Source organism: Dermacentor variabilis, chromosome 7 (assembly GCF_050947875.1).
Source record: "Dermacentor variabilis isolate Ectoservices chromosome 7, ASM5094787v1, whole genome shotgun sequence".
NCBI lineage: Eukaryota > Metazoa > Arthropoda > Arachnida > Ixodida > Ixodidae > Dermacentor > Dermacentor variabilis.
The window spans coordinates 173876524-173890861 of record NC_134574.1 but is presented as its reverse complement, the minus strand read 5'-3'; the positions used below and the strand labels follow the sequence as shown (position 1 = coordinate 173890861).

The window sequence follows — 14338 nt, the reverse complement described above, 5'->3', positions numbered from 1 at the left end:
GAAATGGACCGCGAGAAGATGGGTTTCATCACACCAGATGGCTTATATCAGTTCAAAGTCATGGCCTTTTGCCTATGCAATGCTCCTGCGACTTTTGAACATATGATGGACTCTCTTCTGTGGGGCTACAAATGGACCACCTGTCTTTGTTTTCATAAAATGTCGCCAGTCATCTTCGATCAGAACATTGGTTGCCAAGCATGATAAGCTTGTAACACATTTCAACAGATTAACATTAAGGTGGGTGCGCATTGAATTGGTCCATTCAAACTAGTTGATCGACTTGAATGCACACATTCCGCTCATATCCTAAATTGATCACAGGTTCATTGCCTGCACTCATCAGAAACAAAATCTTCTGAACATAAATGTGAAAAAGCCATTGGTGGCAAATCTTTTTCTGTTTTTGCTTGAAATCCAAAGCTGCGTTAATGCATTGAGCAGTACTCGCTGCATTAATGCATTTGCTTGCATTAACATGCGCTTGTGTGAGCATGAACTTTCCCTGGGGGCTGTGGGAGGGTCGAACTTGGCTACTTATTGCTGTAGTTGCTTGGGCTGCTCTCCTTTGTTTTCAAAGACAGATTATCGGCAGAAAAAATGGCCAGCTGGAAAGAGAGGCTGCAGAGGCAGTGGCCATGTAACAGTTTAAGGATGGTGATTGTGTTAGCTTGCAGTCAGTTGTGGTTTCTCAGAAAGAACATTTGTTTCGTTCCATGTGATACGCATGTGTTCGGTGCCTCAGTCTGTCAGTGTTTTCTTAGTATTTGTATCGCACCTCTGTTTAAGGTCGCTCTGTGTTGTTATTGGTTTTTACGTTGCTTTTCGGGTGCACACGTTTGTCCGATCTATATAAGCTTGGCGTTCGTTTCATTAAATCATCAGTTGTCAGTACCGCTTCATGTTGTCGCTTTCCTCGTGTATCGTGTTTCGCTTGGGGTAACTACCCAAAATAAAAAATCTCAATAACACTGTTATTGTTGAAAGGTGCTATTGGGAGAAGTGGTGATCAGCACATCATACAAGTGCCAGACTGTAGTCCTCCTCGTCAATAGAATGGTCTACATATAAACATTGTCCTTCTGGCTTCAAATGACTTTGTAACTTTGTAAACTTTGACTGGTGACTTTGTGAACAAAATAGAGTGATAAAGTGGAGCAATGTGCAATGATTACACATGTGTGCAGAGACTAATTGCCTTGCTGTGTTTGGAAGTTTATGGGTGGTTGGAAAATTCGAAAGATAAAGCACACTTAGTAATGTCACAAGAACAAATGGAGCAACAAGCAGGAAAATTAGACAAATCCCCATTAGGTAGGCGAACAATCAGAGTTCCCTTTAGCAATTTTTATAGAAAGTCCTATGGCTCCAGTGCACCGAGAGCTGTTGTTGGATCGTGATTAGTGTATTGAAACAACTGTGCTTAAGACAGAAACACGGCATAGGACTGCGGAACATCAAAACACACTCCGTACAATTCTACTTCATCATCATCATCATCATCATCAGCCTGGTTACGCTCACTGCAGGGTAAAGGCCTCTCCCATACTTCTCCAACTACCCCGGTCATGTACTAACTGTGGCCGTGTTGTCCCTGCAAACTTCTTAATCTCATCTGCCCACCTAACTTTCTGCCGCCCCCTGCTACGCTTCCCTTCCTTTGGAATCCAGTCCGTAATCCTTAATGACCATTGGTTATCTTCCCTCTTCATTACATGTCCTGCCCATGCCCCATTTCTTTTTCTTGATTTCAACTAAGATGTTATTAAGTTGCATTTGTTCCCTCACCCAATCTGCTCTTTTCTTATCCCTTAATGTTACACCTATCATTCTTCTTTCCATAGCTCGTTGCGTCGTCCTCAATTTAAGTAGAACCCTTTTCGTAAGCCTCCAGGTTTCTGCCCCGTATGTGACTACTGGTAAGACACAGCTGTTATACAATTTTCTCTTGAGGGATAATGGCAACCTGCTGTTCATGATCTGAGAATGCCTGCTAAACGCACCCCAGCCTATTCTTCTGATTATTTCAGTCTCATGATCCAGATCCGCAGTCACTACCTGTCCTAAGTAGATGTATTCCCTTACCACTTCCAGTCCTTCACTACCTATCGTAAACTGCTGTTCTCTTCCGAGACTATTGAACATTACTTTAGTTTTCTGCAGATTAATTTTTAGACCCACCATTCTGCTTTGCCTCTCCAGGTCAGTGAGCATGCATTGCAGTCGGTTGCCTGAGTTACTAAGCAAGACAATAAGGAGTTTTAGAATAGGGGCCCCAATAGTTTGGGGCCCCAAAGAGCTTTACGGGTGTTAGCGTTGGGGCACGTAGGAGTGAAGAGTTTTAGAATAGGGTTTGACGTTTGCGGATAGCGTCTTGCGCTGACAGCGCTACTATGGCGTCAAAGAAAAACTATTAGAAATAATTAAATAAATTATACCATTTTATGATAGGAATAATAATTTTTACTTGCGTGTATTCGCGTTTAATTACAATTTAGAGGTTATTCTCTGTAAGCAGCAAACAGTTAGTTGCGCTTAGTTTTGAGCAAACCAACTTTACTAGCCTTCACCAGCCAAGCTTAGCCGTGTTAGGCCTACGAGCCATAAAATCCACAATCGAATTCAAAATCAGCGGCGTCTAATGAGTCAATCTTCATAACACACGCTAGTTGAGAGAAAGCGGTAACAGCACTCACTTCTCCTAGCTTGCGAACTTCACGCGTTACTGCGAATCGAACCCAGTTTTGTGCTAGGTTAAAGCCGTCGCTTCGATGGGTGCCGCCACGTTTTCCGACGCAAAGCTTTTGGGGCCGCTATTTGGGCTCCCGCTAAATCGGTGAAATAGCGTTCCCAAAGCAAAACCCAAATGGAGTTTGCGTCTTGCGCATGTGCAGTGGCTTCGACGCTATTTCTTTGGGGCCCCAAAACGTTTGGGGCCCCTATTCTAAAACTCTCTAATATCATCAGCGAATTGCAAGTTACTAAGGTATACTCCATTAACTCTTCCCCCATTCTTCCCAATCCAGGTCTGTGAGTACCTCCTGTAAACACGCTGTGAATAGCATTGGAGAGATCGTATCTCCCTGCCTGACACCTTTCTTTATTGGGATTTTGTTGCTTTCTTTATGGAGGACTACGGTGGCTGTGGAGCCGCTATAGATATCTTTCAGTATTTTTACATACGGCTCGTCTACCCCCTGATTCTGTAATGCCTCCATGACTGCTGAGGTTTCGACTGAATCAAACGCTTTCTCGTAATCAATGAAAGCTATATGTAAGGGTTGGTTATGTTCCGCACATTTCTCTATCCCCTGATTGATAGTGTGAATATGGTCTATTGTTGAGTAGCCTTTACGGAATCCTGCCTGGTCCTTCGGTTGACGGAAGTCTAAGGTGTTCCTGATTCTACTTGCAATTACCTTAATAAATACTTTGTAGGGTAATTGCAAATAGAATCAGGAATAGTTTACTTTAGAATCAGAATCAGTTTACTTTAGGCATGACTAAAGGCATTGATACTTATGTCACACAACACAGGTTTTTATAGTTTGCTTTGGCTTCTAATTATGTTTCACGGTCAATTACTCGGAGCTCTTCAATAATTTACGACACTGTAGGCCTAATGTTTCAAAACCAGGAGAGTCGCAAGTCATTGGTAATGTGGGGCACCTGCTGGCTGTTGCATCACCTATGGACGACAAAACTGTCTAAACCCGCCATGGTTGCTCAGTGGCTATGGTGTTGGGCTGCTGAGCACGAGGTCGCGGGAATCCAATCCCGGCCATGGCGGCCGCATTTTGATGGGGGCGAAATGCGAAAACACCCGTGTACTTAGATTTAGGTGCACATTAAAGATCCCCAGGTGGTCGAAATTTCCAGAGTCCTCCACTACGGTGTGCCTCATAATCAGAAAGTGGTTTTGGCATGTAAAACCCCATAATTTTTTTTAAACTGTGTAAAATGTCACTTTTTGAGCTGGACAAAGCTCTGCATGCACTGTAAGCTCCTTCCTTTCAGTCAGATTAGCCATTTGAAGCATTGTTTGTAAAAGCAGGTGATGTGTGACAATTTTCATCTTGTTGCTCACTGGGGGCACTGCAATCAAATGATTGGAAGAACTCATTCAGTGTTCCGTTATTGGGAACATAAGTGCCTTATGTTGCTGAGCAAGTTGGTAGCCTTAACTGCAAAAGTGTTCTGAGCACAGGGGGGGGGGGGGGAGGAGAATAAAATGTTATTGCAACCAGTGAATCCTTTCTTGACACGAAAGACAGGATGTCTACTTTTGCTTCAGACCTGCTTGATTACTTGAACAGCTTCTCGGCACTGGCATTGGCTCCATAGACTTCATGAATAAAGACGACCGAAATATATGACATTTTACAGCGTGTCGTCCGATAATTTGGACTCCAACTGCACGGTCCTGTGCTAATTGGTCACCGTGTCAAGCAGACATAACAATAGTTTAGCTTTGATACATTGCTGGCATGGTCGTCGGCTGTGTCGCTGGCGCCTCGAGACCGAAACTAGCGAACCCTAGTTGACCTAGCACTCGCCGACTGCGCCCAGACGACAGGACAAGCCAAGCCACTAAGTCGTAAAGGCTGCATTTGCGAGTTGCAAAATTTGTCATTCGAGTTCCTTTCCATTCTTATCATCGACTGTTCATGGCTGGCTAATCCTGTTAACGTGAGTGGAGTGTTGCTCTGACCACTGACAAAGCTCAAAAAGCATGAAAAGGAATAGCATAAAAGCACGCATCGCTAGGGAACGTGGCCACAGACTGTATAGGCCAAAGGCAAGTGCATGTGGATGTAGCAATGTGTTGACACACTTGAGCCATATTCTTGGACAATCACTTTCACAATATTTCACGTGACTAGCACTGCACTTTGATAACATGGCATGCTTGGTAATGTGCCAAGAATGCCGTTGTTCATAGACACCGATGCGTCTTGCACTAGTCATGTGAAATTGAAAGTATCCCTGAAAGTGACTAGCCAAGAATATGGCACACCTTTTTTGGCCACTTGTTGAATAAACTCACTGATGTGCCACTTAAAGTCACTTATGAATGTGAATTCCAGGCCGAGCTGCAAATTTGGGAGGAAACTCCCTTTAGACTGCTTTGAACAATCTTGCAGTCAGGCCGGAATACATCAGCATATGAAACCAATGAACCAGTGGAAAACAAGGCTTATGAATGTTTCAAAAGAAGAGTGCGGAACAGATTGACCGGTCTGCTTGATGGAACGAGTCCATCTCTCTAGACAGAAAAGCTTACATGCGCATGTTAAAATCAGTCATTATTTACCAGGAATAGTCATATTAGGCACTTGCATTGCCATTGTTGGGGATTCAATAAGAAAGATGAATTCTACCTGCAAGTCAAGTTTCTGTTGGTGCCTAGTGTGTGTCTTATGCCATTATGCCATGTTCTACATCACTTTATGTTTGTTAATGCTTCCTTAATTGTCCAGTGTCACTTGAGACCTTTCTTTTATCTCTCTGCAGGCTCAAGAAAGGTGAGATCAACCACATTTGTCCAGAGCTGGAGGGGCATTGCTCAGCTACGATCACATCTTTGGAGGAGGTCACCATGTCCTCCCCGCCTTCCTTCTCTCACCTCTTCGACCAGGCTATTGTGGGATTCACATTTTCCCTCTACCCCCTCTTTTTCGCTATACCTCATATTGCATTATCTGCTAAGCAAGGGAGTCACAATACTCGCTTTCTGTGGGCAACTCTTAAAGTAGGGCAGAGGATTGAAAGAACACCGAATTTACAGCAAATGTAAACGATGATGCTCTTAGAGCTTGATATAGAAGATTTATACCTGTATTAGTAATGCAATGCCTGCATGCGTGAGTGTGAGCACATAAAGCATAAGCACTGCACATCGCTGCCATTGAGAGCGGCTTGTTGGTAATTTGAGAAACCTGTTGGGCCAATTAAACGTTTAGTAAAGTGATGGCTGTGGCGTCAAAAGACAGAACAGCAGTGTGGATTAGAGAGCACATGGGGTAGCCGATATTCCTGTTGAGGTCAAAGGAAGCTATGGAGTTGGGCAGGTTGTGTAACGCATTGAGCTGAGATAAACAGTGGGAAGGGTAGGAAAATGGGTGCCAAGAAGTGCTCATGTTACGTCTGTCTTCTTGTCCATGCTTGGTTTGTTCGAGCTGTAAGTAATAATGCAAGAGAAAGGAAATGGCAGTCGAGGACGGCAGATATTTAAGTAGTGTAATGAAATTTTAAATATTTGCAGCTGTGTGATGGTGTCAGCTGGCACGGGACAGGGATAAAATCCAATTAGACATTGCTGAGACCGGCTTTTGTCCTGCAGTAGACATAACACAAAGATGATGATGATTGCAAGAGTGTCAGTTTATAGAAAAGATTATGAAACTTACAGCGCATACTGTATTTAATCGTGTAAGGCCGACACTACCCCTGTTCTTTTTTAAATTGGGTGCAGATCTTACTCAAGGCAGGCTTATGGGTGCTCATTGAAGTTTCAAATTGCACTCAGACTCGCGCTATCCCTCACGCATTCACGTTCACCGATGGCATGCGGCGAGTGCGTCAAACGATACCATATATGCAAACAAAGTGCTGCTTCAGCGGAGGTCTGTCTGCGGTGGCTCCTGTGAATGGTGCCCATGTGTCACCCAACTGCTGCCTCTTGCGGTCTCTTGACTAGGGGAGCAGTCGTGCACACTTAGCTCTGTGTGCAATGTGCCGCACGAGACAGATTGTCCCCGAAATGAAAACATGTTTACAGCTGTGCTCAAATTTGCATTAGGAAGTATTGTAATGGCTGAATTTTTTTTTTAAAGTACAAACAATGCCACAACAATGTTCAAATAATTGGGCAATCTGAAAAAAAAAAGAAAAACAAATTGAAATGATAAAATTTATTTCTTTGTTTTTTCTAGTGCCAGCACAGTGGGAAAACTCATTGACAGGCTTTTGCTCAGTGTTGTGCTTCATTAAAAAAAATTTACTTTAAATTATGTGATGGCGATGGTTGGCTTTCGTGTTCCTCCATCACACAACCCAAGATGCGTTGCAGGTCGTCATGATATGCAGATACAAAGCATGCAGCCTTGACTCCGCAACACTGTCACGCAAAGTCAGTTTGGAGCTTGATTGGCTTTATGTCCACACACTTAGCTTAAAGGGCCCCTCACCAGGTCTGGCCATTTTGAGCTGACAAGCGCAGAGCATACATTGCACGATAACAATCATGTCTGCAAAGTATTACATTGCTACGCGCCACGGAAAGATATAAAATTTAAATCTGAACGCCATTTCCTTCTTCACTCATGGCCACCGCGCTCCAAGCCGGACGGTGACGTAAACGTGCCCCTGCACCTACGTAATCGTGTCCGCAGTGTGACATCGCTCGTGGTGACACGTGACTTCGAGAATTACTCAAAACAACATCTGTTATCTGTGCGCTCTGTTGCTTGAATCGACGAATTGAAGTTTAGAGAAATAATAAAACATACAAATGGAATGTCTGCGATTTCTGTTTTACTTCGCACCGAAGCAAGAGAGATAACTTGCGCTTCGTCTGTTCCAGCGGTCGTGCGGTCACGTGCGCAGGTACCGAAACTATGCCATTTACTGCCGTGTTGCAGCGCGTGATCACACTCTGCGATCCGCTTGTTCTTTCTCAGTATTCGTGTAGCACTGAATTATACCACTAGTTATGTTTTCTTGTGCACAGCGAGCAAAATTGTGCGCTGCATGAACGAGACAACAGCTCACGCGCGACACCGTCAGCAGAAGTGTGAAGCGGGGGAAAAAGAAAAAAAAAATCAAGGCGGGTGCTGTGACGTATGCGTCACGCAATCCTCGAGGTCCGGCAGGGAAGGAATTTCGCTTGCGAAGGCTAGATGGGGCGAGTGGAGAGGGAGTCTCGCTATGCAATAGAGCCCACCAGCTGAAATCATAGGTTCGCAGCACTGAATATTTCTATCTCGGCTATTAATGAGCCGACTTGAAAAATTTTTGCAGCAGAACGCTCCCTAGAGGACACGTAACAACTTCCAGCGAATAACCATAATTTGCTATGGGGCCCGGTGAGGGGCCCTTTAAGCCATTCCACCCAGTAAATGCAAATGCAATCTGGGAGGTGTTCGCTGCAGTTCCCGAGTGATCGCGTGCAAACTCAAACTCCAATATGTGTGTGGCCACGTGATCTCGTGCCTGATCGCCGATATGGTCTACTTGTGCAAAAATTTCAAGGGTGAACTCCCCGCAATGATTTGCTGCCTGCCACACCCATTGACTACGCCACTCCACCTGACCAGTGCGGCTTCATTGCACTGTGCATACTGCAAAATAACCTCCCGCACCTTTGGAAACTCGGGGCAGTCGGCTGCCGAAACTGTTATTGATAGTCTGAGACCAGTGTTATGATTTGATGTTAAGTATGCAATATGGTGATGACTATTATGCCATCCTTGGCAGGACAATTAGTGCCATCTAGTAATGGCTTTCAGAAATTAACCAGTGCGTGGGTATTTGTGACGTTTGTGAAACTTTGTTTCAGATTTTCTCACTTCAAATGAAGGTGGTCCTTACATGAGTAAATATGCTATTATTGGAATAAGACTGCAATGACTAGTGGGGGTTCAGGTAGGTTGTGCATTGTGTGCAGTGAAAACAAGTATGAAACATGTAGTCCACAATATGAATGCGTGCAGAATGTACTTTACTGTTGCTTATGACGCAATGAAGTGAAGTTGTGCATGCTACAGAAATCGTGCCTTGCAGGCTCGCCTAACCAAGTCATGCTCTTGCCAGCCTGTCTCATGCCAAAGGATCAGCACATTGGATCCTGCAGAGTTTCAGTGCTGTCCGGAGGTGCGTGTACTCTCCATCTCCTTTGCAGTGTTGCTGACATTTATAGATGCATGCATTTCATAATTTCACAAAAGAAAAGAAACTTTTCTGCAAAAGAGGTGTTGTGATGTACTGTACACATGCCCACAGGTGTTTCTGGAATGTGGAAACTGTGAAAAGGCTGTTTTTTAAAGCATACAGCCAGGAATTTGTGGGGGTACTCTACTCTCTATAATATAGCTGCAGGCAGACAACATAAACATTACTTTTCCTCTGCAAATGGAGCCAGGGTGTCTCGCTGAAAGTGCTTAGAAAGTGATAGCTTGCAGTCTTCTTAAAGCCACTGATCCCTGCTCTTTACAGCCCACAAATGATAAACAAGGCTGCTAGAAGTGTATCTCATGTACTATTAGGCTACATATGACACCAGGTGTACCCTGCACTCATGATTGTGAATAATGCAGTGCATGTCTCACTCCTTGCTACCTGCTTGAGCCAAAAGAAAACTCCTGCATTCCAGAATCTAATGTGTGTGCCAACACAGTTTTCTAGAAGTTTTCTATAACCTAAACAGGAAAACATGTTGAACCACATGATAGGGTGCTTTGAAAACAAGGTCTTCTAAGTTAACTTCGTACAAGTTTGGCATATCTGCGATTTTGGTATCTTGTAACCACTTCCAGCAAAAGAATGGCCTTTTCGCACCTCCAGAGAATCGCTAGTGGCATCAAGATGTAGGTTGCAACAATAGAAAAAGCCAGAGTTATTGGTAAAGTAGGTAAAATTAAAGATGCGGGTTTACTTGCTGCCAATATAGTCGAAAATTAGCCATTTTGCACTTTACTCCTGTAAACTTAGCCAGTGTCCACAAAAACTGAGAATTAGTCACCGAGTAAATGAAATTAACCGTACAGACATAATTAGCACTGATATATTAGAAGCTTAGACCGTAGACTGCACTATCTCCAAGGTCATCCCACCTGACCTCTTGGTCAAGAAAAAAAAAGGAGGGGGTCAATCAAGTGTTGACGCTAAAGAACACGAAGTCAACATAATTACACATGTGCGAATAAGGTACCATAAGAGTGAATAATGAACATGAATAAAAGACAGAAAGGGACGTAATAGAGATACAGCTGATACCAGGTACCGTAAAAACTTGTGTACAATATGAACCCAGATATAGTACGAGGTGAAATTTTGGGGACGCAAAATGAAAAAAAAAAAAGAAGTTTTATTCACGTATAATATGAGTTAGGAAAACTCGAGGAAAACATTTATTTAAATTGCACTCCGCACTTCAATCACTGTCTTCCTCAGCTTCGCTCTCTTCGGATAGTTCTTTGGCGGACATTTCTACCCAGAGGTATTCGTCCTCTGCGCCATCGAGCACGTTCGAGATGCCACACTTGAATGCGCGACACACAAGGTCCTATGCTATGCTAGCCCATGCATCCACAATCCACTTGCATAGCGCGGCTGGCGAAGCCCGCTTCAACCGCCCGGTCGGCGTCACTGCAGGCTCACCTGAGCGCATCCAATCTGCGTAACACCGCTTGACTGCATCCTTGAATGGCTTGTCCACGCAAACATGTAAAGGCTGCAGCTAAGACTTCATCCCACCTGGGATAATGACGAGTTCAGTGATTCACGCAACAGCCTCTTCACTGAGTCAGCCAAATGGCAAAAAATGCATGCAGCACAAGGATGGACGGGAAAGACAACAGTGCACCAGGCTGCCTACACTAGACGGACTTTATCCAGTCAAGCACAAGATTCTCGTTGATCCAGCCTTTCTCATAGCATCTCACGGTCACATTTTTTGGTAGCTCGTCACCTTTAGGCACTGTCTTGCACTTGAAGACGACATAGGGCGGAAGCTTGCATCCACCTGCCATGTACGACATGACGGTAACTCGCATTTTCGTGTTGCCAGTGGAACGAACATAAACTTGTTTTGAGCCATTTTCATGCACGGTGAGGGCGATGGCATGTCCAGATAAACCGGTGTTTGGTCAGCATTGCCGATTTGCCCTAGCTCAAAGTTCTTGGACTTGCGAAGCAAAATAATGTGGTGCTAGAAAGCCACAAGCAGCTCTTCGAATGATTCAAGCAGCTTTTGCGAAATCAAAGTTCAGCTGCGTAAGGAAAAACCAGCACAGCACAAGTAGCGATAAATCTAGTGCTTGCTCGCTTTGAAGGCGGAGCTCAGTAGCTCTTTTTCTCTTGCAAGCTCCTTAGCTTTTACCTGCATAAGCTCCATGCTCACAGCTAGATCCGCGGCTCACTGCTGGCGTACCAACTCCGTCAGGCCGAGCTCGATTTCAGGGGATGTCCCACTCTTCGGGCTGCGAAAGCTTCTTCGCATTCCGCTGCACGCTAAAAGGGCTTCCTTCTGTCGACGCCATCCGCAAATGCTTTCCACGTTGACACCAAACTGCCTCCCGGCCGCACTGTTGCCGTGTCCTGTGTGGCTGAAATAACCTTTCTCTTGAAAGCAACCGAGTACTGTTTTCGTGGTCTGGACATCTTGGTCCTTCAAAGCGGAATAAGAAAAGATGCACTTCGCGAAGCGTAGTTTGCATGTGTGCTGCCAAGGTGCACACTCAACAATAAGGAAACGATGCTGTAGTCATGCAGCAATAACGAAGCCAAGCCGCAGCCATAATGAAACCAAAACTTCTAACCCAAATTTCTGACTGAAATTTTTGTTTGGATCCAAATACAATACGAGGAGAAAATTTGGGACGCTAAAAATAGGAAAAAAAACCTCGTATTATATGCGGGTTTTTACGGTATATCAAACTCGGATATCTCGAATTATTGTCTATGTCGAACAGTTGTAAAATCCCCTTGAATATCTCATGCAAAAATATAGTGATACACTATGCATACATCGAACTCCCGTTCACTGCCACATTCAATACATTGAACACAGCGCTGCGACTCTGCAAATGTGCTCCTTTTCACGGGGACGTGATCATTTCTCATGTCGTCAAAAGTATTTATGTTTTGGCAGACAAACAAGAGATTGAATCTGAAGGGCACTCAATGTCATCGAGGGAAAATGAGCAGGGTGGTCTTGGCCTTGCTCACTGAACATATGGATGGCTTGTGCAAACTGGCCATTTGTTATCGGCAAGAGCCACTCGGCTTGCCACTCTGCTTCAAGGCCTCCTGGTCCGACACGCGCTACACAAGAAAGCTTGGCGGCAATGGGTGTGCCTTTGTAGATTAAAGCTTTCCGCGAAAGGCAATTTAGGATTTTGCTTGCAGATAAAACGACTCCTATTCCAGCCACCACTTGGATGAATCTTTACATTGCAGTATGAATTTAACAAAACCACCACATTTCAACGAAGGCAAATCCACACTTCACAGAGGGACTCCCATTGTGGCAGCAACTCGCAAAACTCATTGTTGTGCAATTTGCGTGTCCGCGCTGATCGCATTTAATGTGTGTTTGCACGGTTACAGAGTTGTGAAAATAAACTCTGATGTTCTACAAGCTGAAAGCCACTTATGAAACTAATAGCGTGTGTGTAGTATTGGTAATCACTGACGCAGGGGCCAAGGAAGGGCCGAGAATGAAAGGACATACCGGCTGCAAGACATTGGAGCGCTGAGCAGCAGATAATAAGAGATGTGTAGAATATTTAATCTGGTCAAGAAGCGAGGAAGACTGTTTCCGACAGGGAGTTGGTTTTAAAGCCCAACACAATAGTCTGCCTGACTCGTTGCCCACATATGAATGTCGACCGTTTGAAGGGCGTATTGGTGGTATTGTAACAGAAACGTGGCAAGGCACATTCACTCATGATTCGCAGTGAAGTGCACTGATTGTGGCGCAGCACATGCCTGTACCGGCCATGTTGCTCTCGCGGTGCATCCATTTCTACCTTATCTTGAATAAAAACGTGCAAGAACTACTTGACACACGCGAAATGCGCAATGGTCTCGCATCCAGGCGACGCAGTCTTTTAGGGTTAGCGTTGCAATCGGTACATAAAGAAACCATCCCGCAGCACAATCAACTTTCAACGTTCATGAGCAAAAATTAAGTAAGCTTTGTGTGTTTGACACGGCCTTGGAAAAGCAAATCGGTGAATTCCCGCTATCCACAATTTAGGGAAACTGTCTGAGGCGTGCGGAGATTTTGATATAAGCTTCAGATAGGCATATTTTAGATTTTGAATTATCGATACATTGAACTATTTCATGATCGACATATCTGAGATCGACTGTGCACCGTATTTATCCGCTTGTAGCACACACCTTTCTTTTTCCAGAAAGAATGGGTTCGAAAAATTGCCTGCATGTTACAATCGGACATGAAACCAAAACCAGATTTGCGGTGTTGGCAACAGCCTACATCCAAACATAGCATCATTGCCACCACAAAATGGGAACAGAATAAGTTTTTGTGAAGGTTGCAGTTTGTTCATTTTGTGCTTTACTACAATCTGGAGCAGTATTCTCTAGGAACAATTTTGAAAATGCTGTCATTTTCAAGAGATTTCGCAGGACTCGGCAGCCATTGTGTCAGTGTAAACGGCTGCCAGCGTTTCCGATGCTCTGCCAAGCTTGTAATTTGCACACAGGTCCAGGAACGTTGTCGGACGCATACTTCGACAAGTCCAATGCAGAGTCTTGCAAAAGTAATACTATCTCTCAAAATGATCGCTCGAGATTACTGCAATGTGTTCGTGTTTCTGTAGCCAATGAAGCACAAATGGTGATGAAAGCTCATAAAAGAAAAGTGGGAAAGCTCATAAAAAAAGAAAAGTAAAAGAAAAGGCGTCTGCAAAGATAAATTCTGCACATCAAGTTTTTTCTGATCGCAAACGTGGGGGGCATGCTATATTCTTTTATGAATGGGTGACATGTTACATTCAAGTGCACATTTATTTTTAGGAGTGTGCGAATATCTAAACTTTCTAATACAAATCGAACACAAATACTTAGCTTCGAATATTGAATAGTGATATGCACATGCATTTATTAGCAAGCTTGGTTAATTTGTTATTTTGGAACATTGCAATTACATTGTCAATATTAAGAAGCTAGACTAGTAAGCCATTAGACCAAAGCATGTTGTATTTGACTCATATTAATTTGTAAAATCTTGTACTTCACACTAGCTGTCCTCGCCAGCCTGTGCCTTATTGTACCGCATCAAATGCCCCTAAGATTGGAGCCTATGCCACCCATCACTCAGCACACTTGCTGTCAAGCAAGAAGCTTAGAATTGGGAGTGGCGCTGAAAAAAAAAAAAAAAAAATGCATCCTCGCTGTTCGCAAATTCATGCCCCTTGCTACTAGGTTTAGACATCTAGTGGCTAAGTGTGCTGTACAGGTAAAATTTCTCTAGCAGCACAATTCAGCGCAATATCTCCCCAATACTTTTAGATTAGATAGAAACAAATGCTAAGAACTGTGCTTGCTCACACATAGCCAGCAATATATTCGACTTGATTCGAATATC

The 14338-nt window shown here is 44.0% G+C and overlaps 1 protein-coding gene across 1 annotated transcript in view; it reads left to right on the top strand.

The window, feature by feature from the left end:
* GEFmeso (Guanine nucleotide exchange factor in mesoderm) overlaps positions 1-14338 on the top strand; it is a 204301-nt gene that overhangs the window by 175231 nt on the left and 14732 nt on the right. Inside the window, exons 13-14 of the mRNA XM_075700746.1 lie at positions 5515-5752; positions 8754-8874. Coding sequence (XP_075556861.1) covers positions 5515-5752; positions 8754-8874 — 359 coding nt within the window. The remainder of the gene's footprint in view (positions 1-5514; positions 5753-8753; positions 8875-14338) is intronic.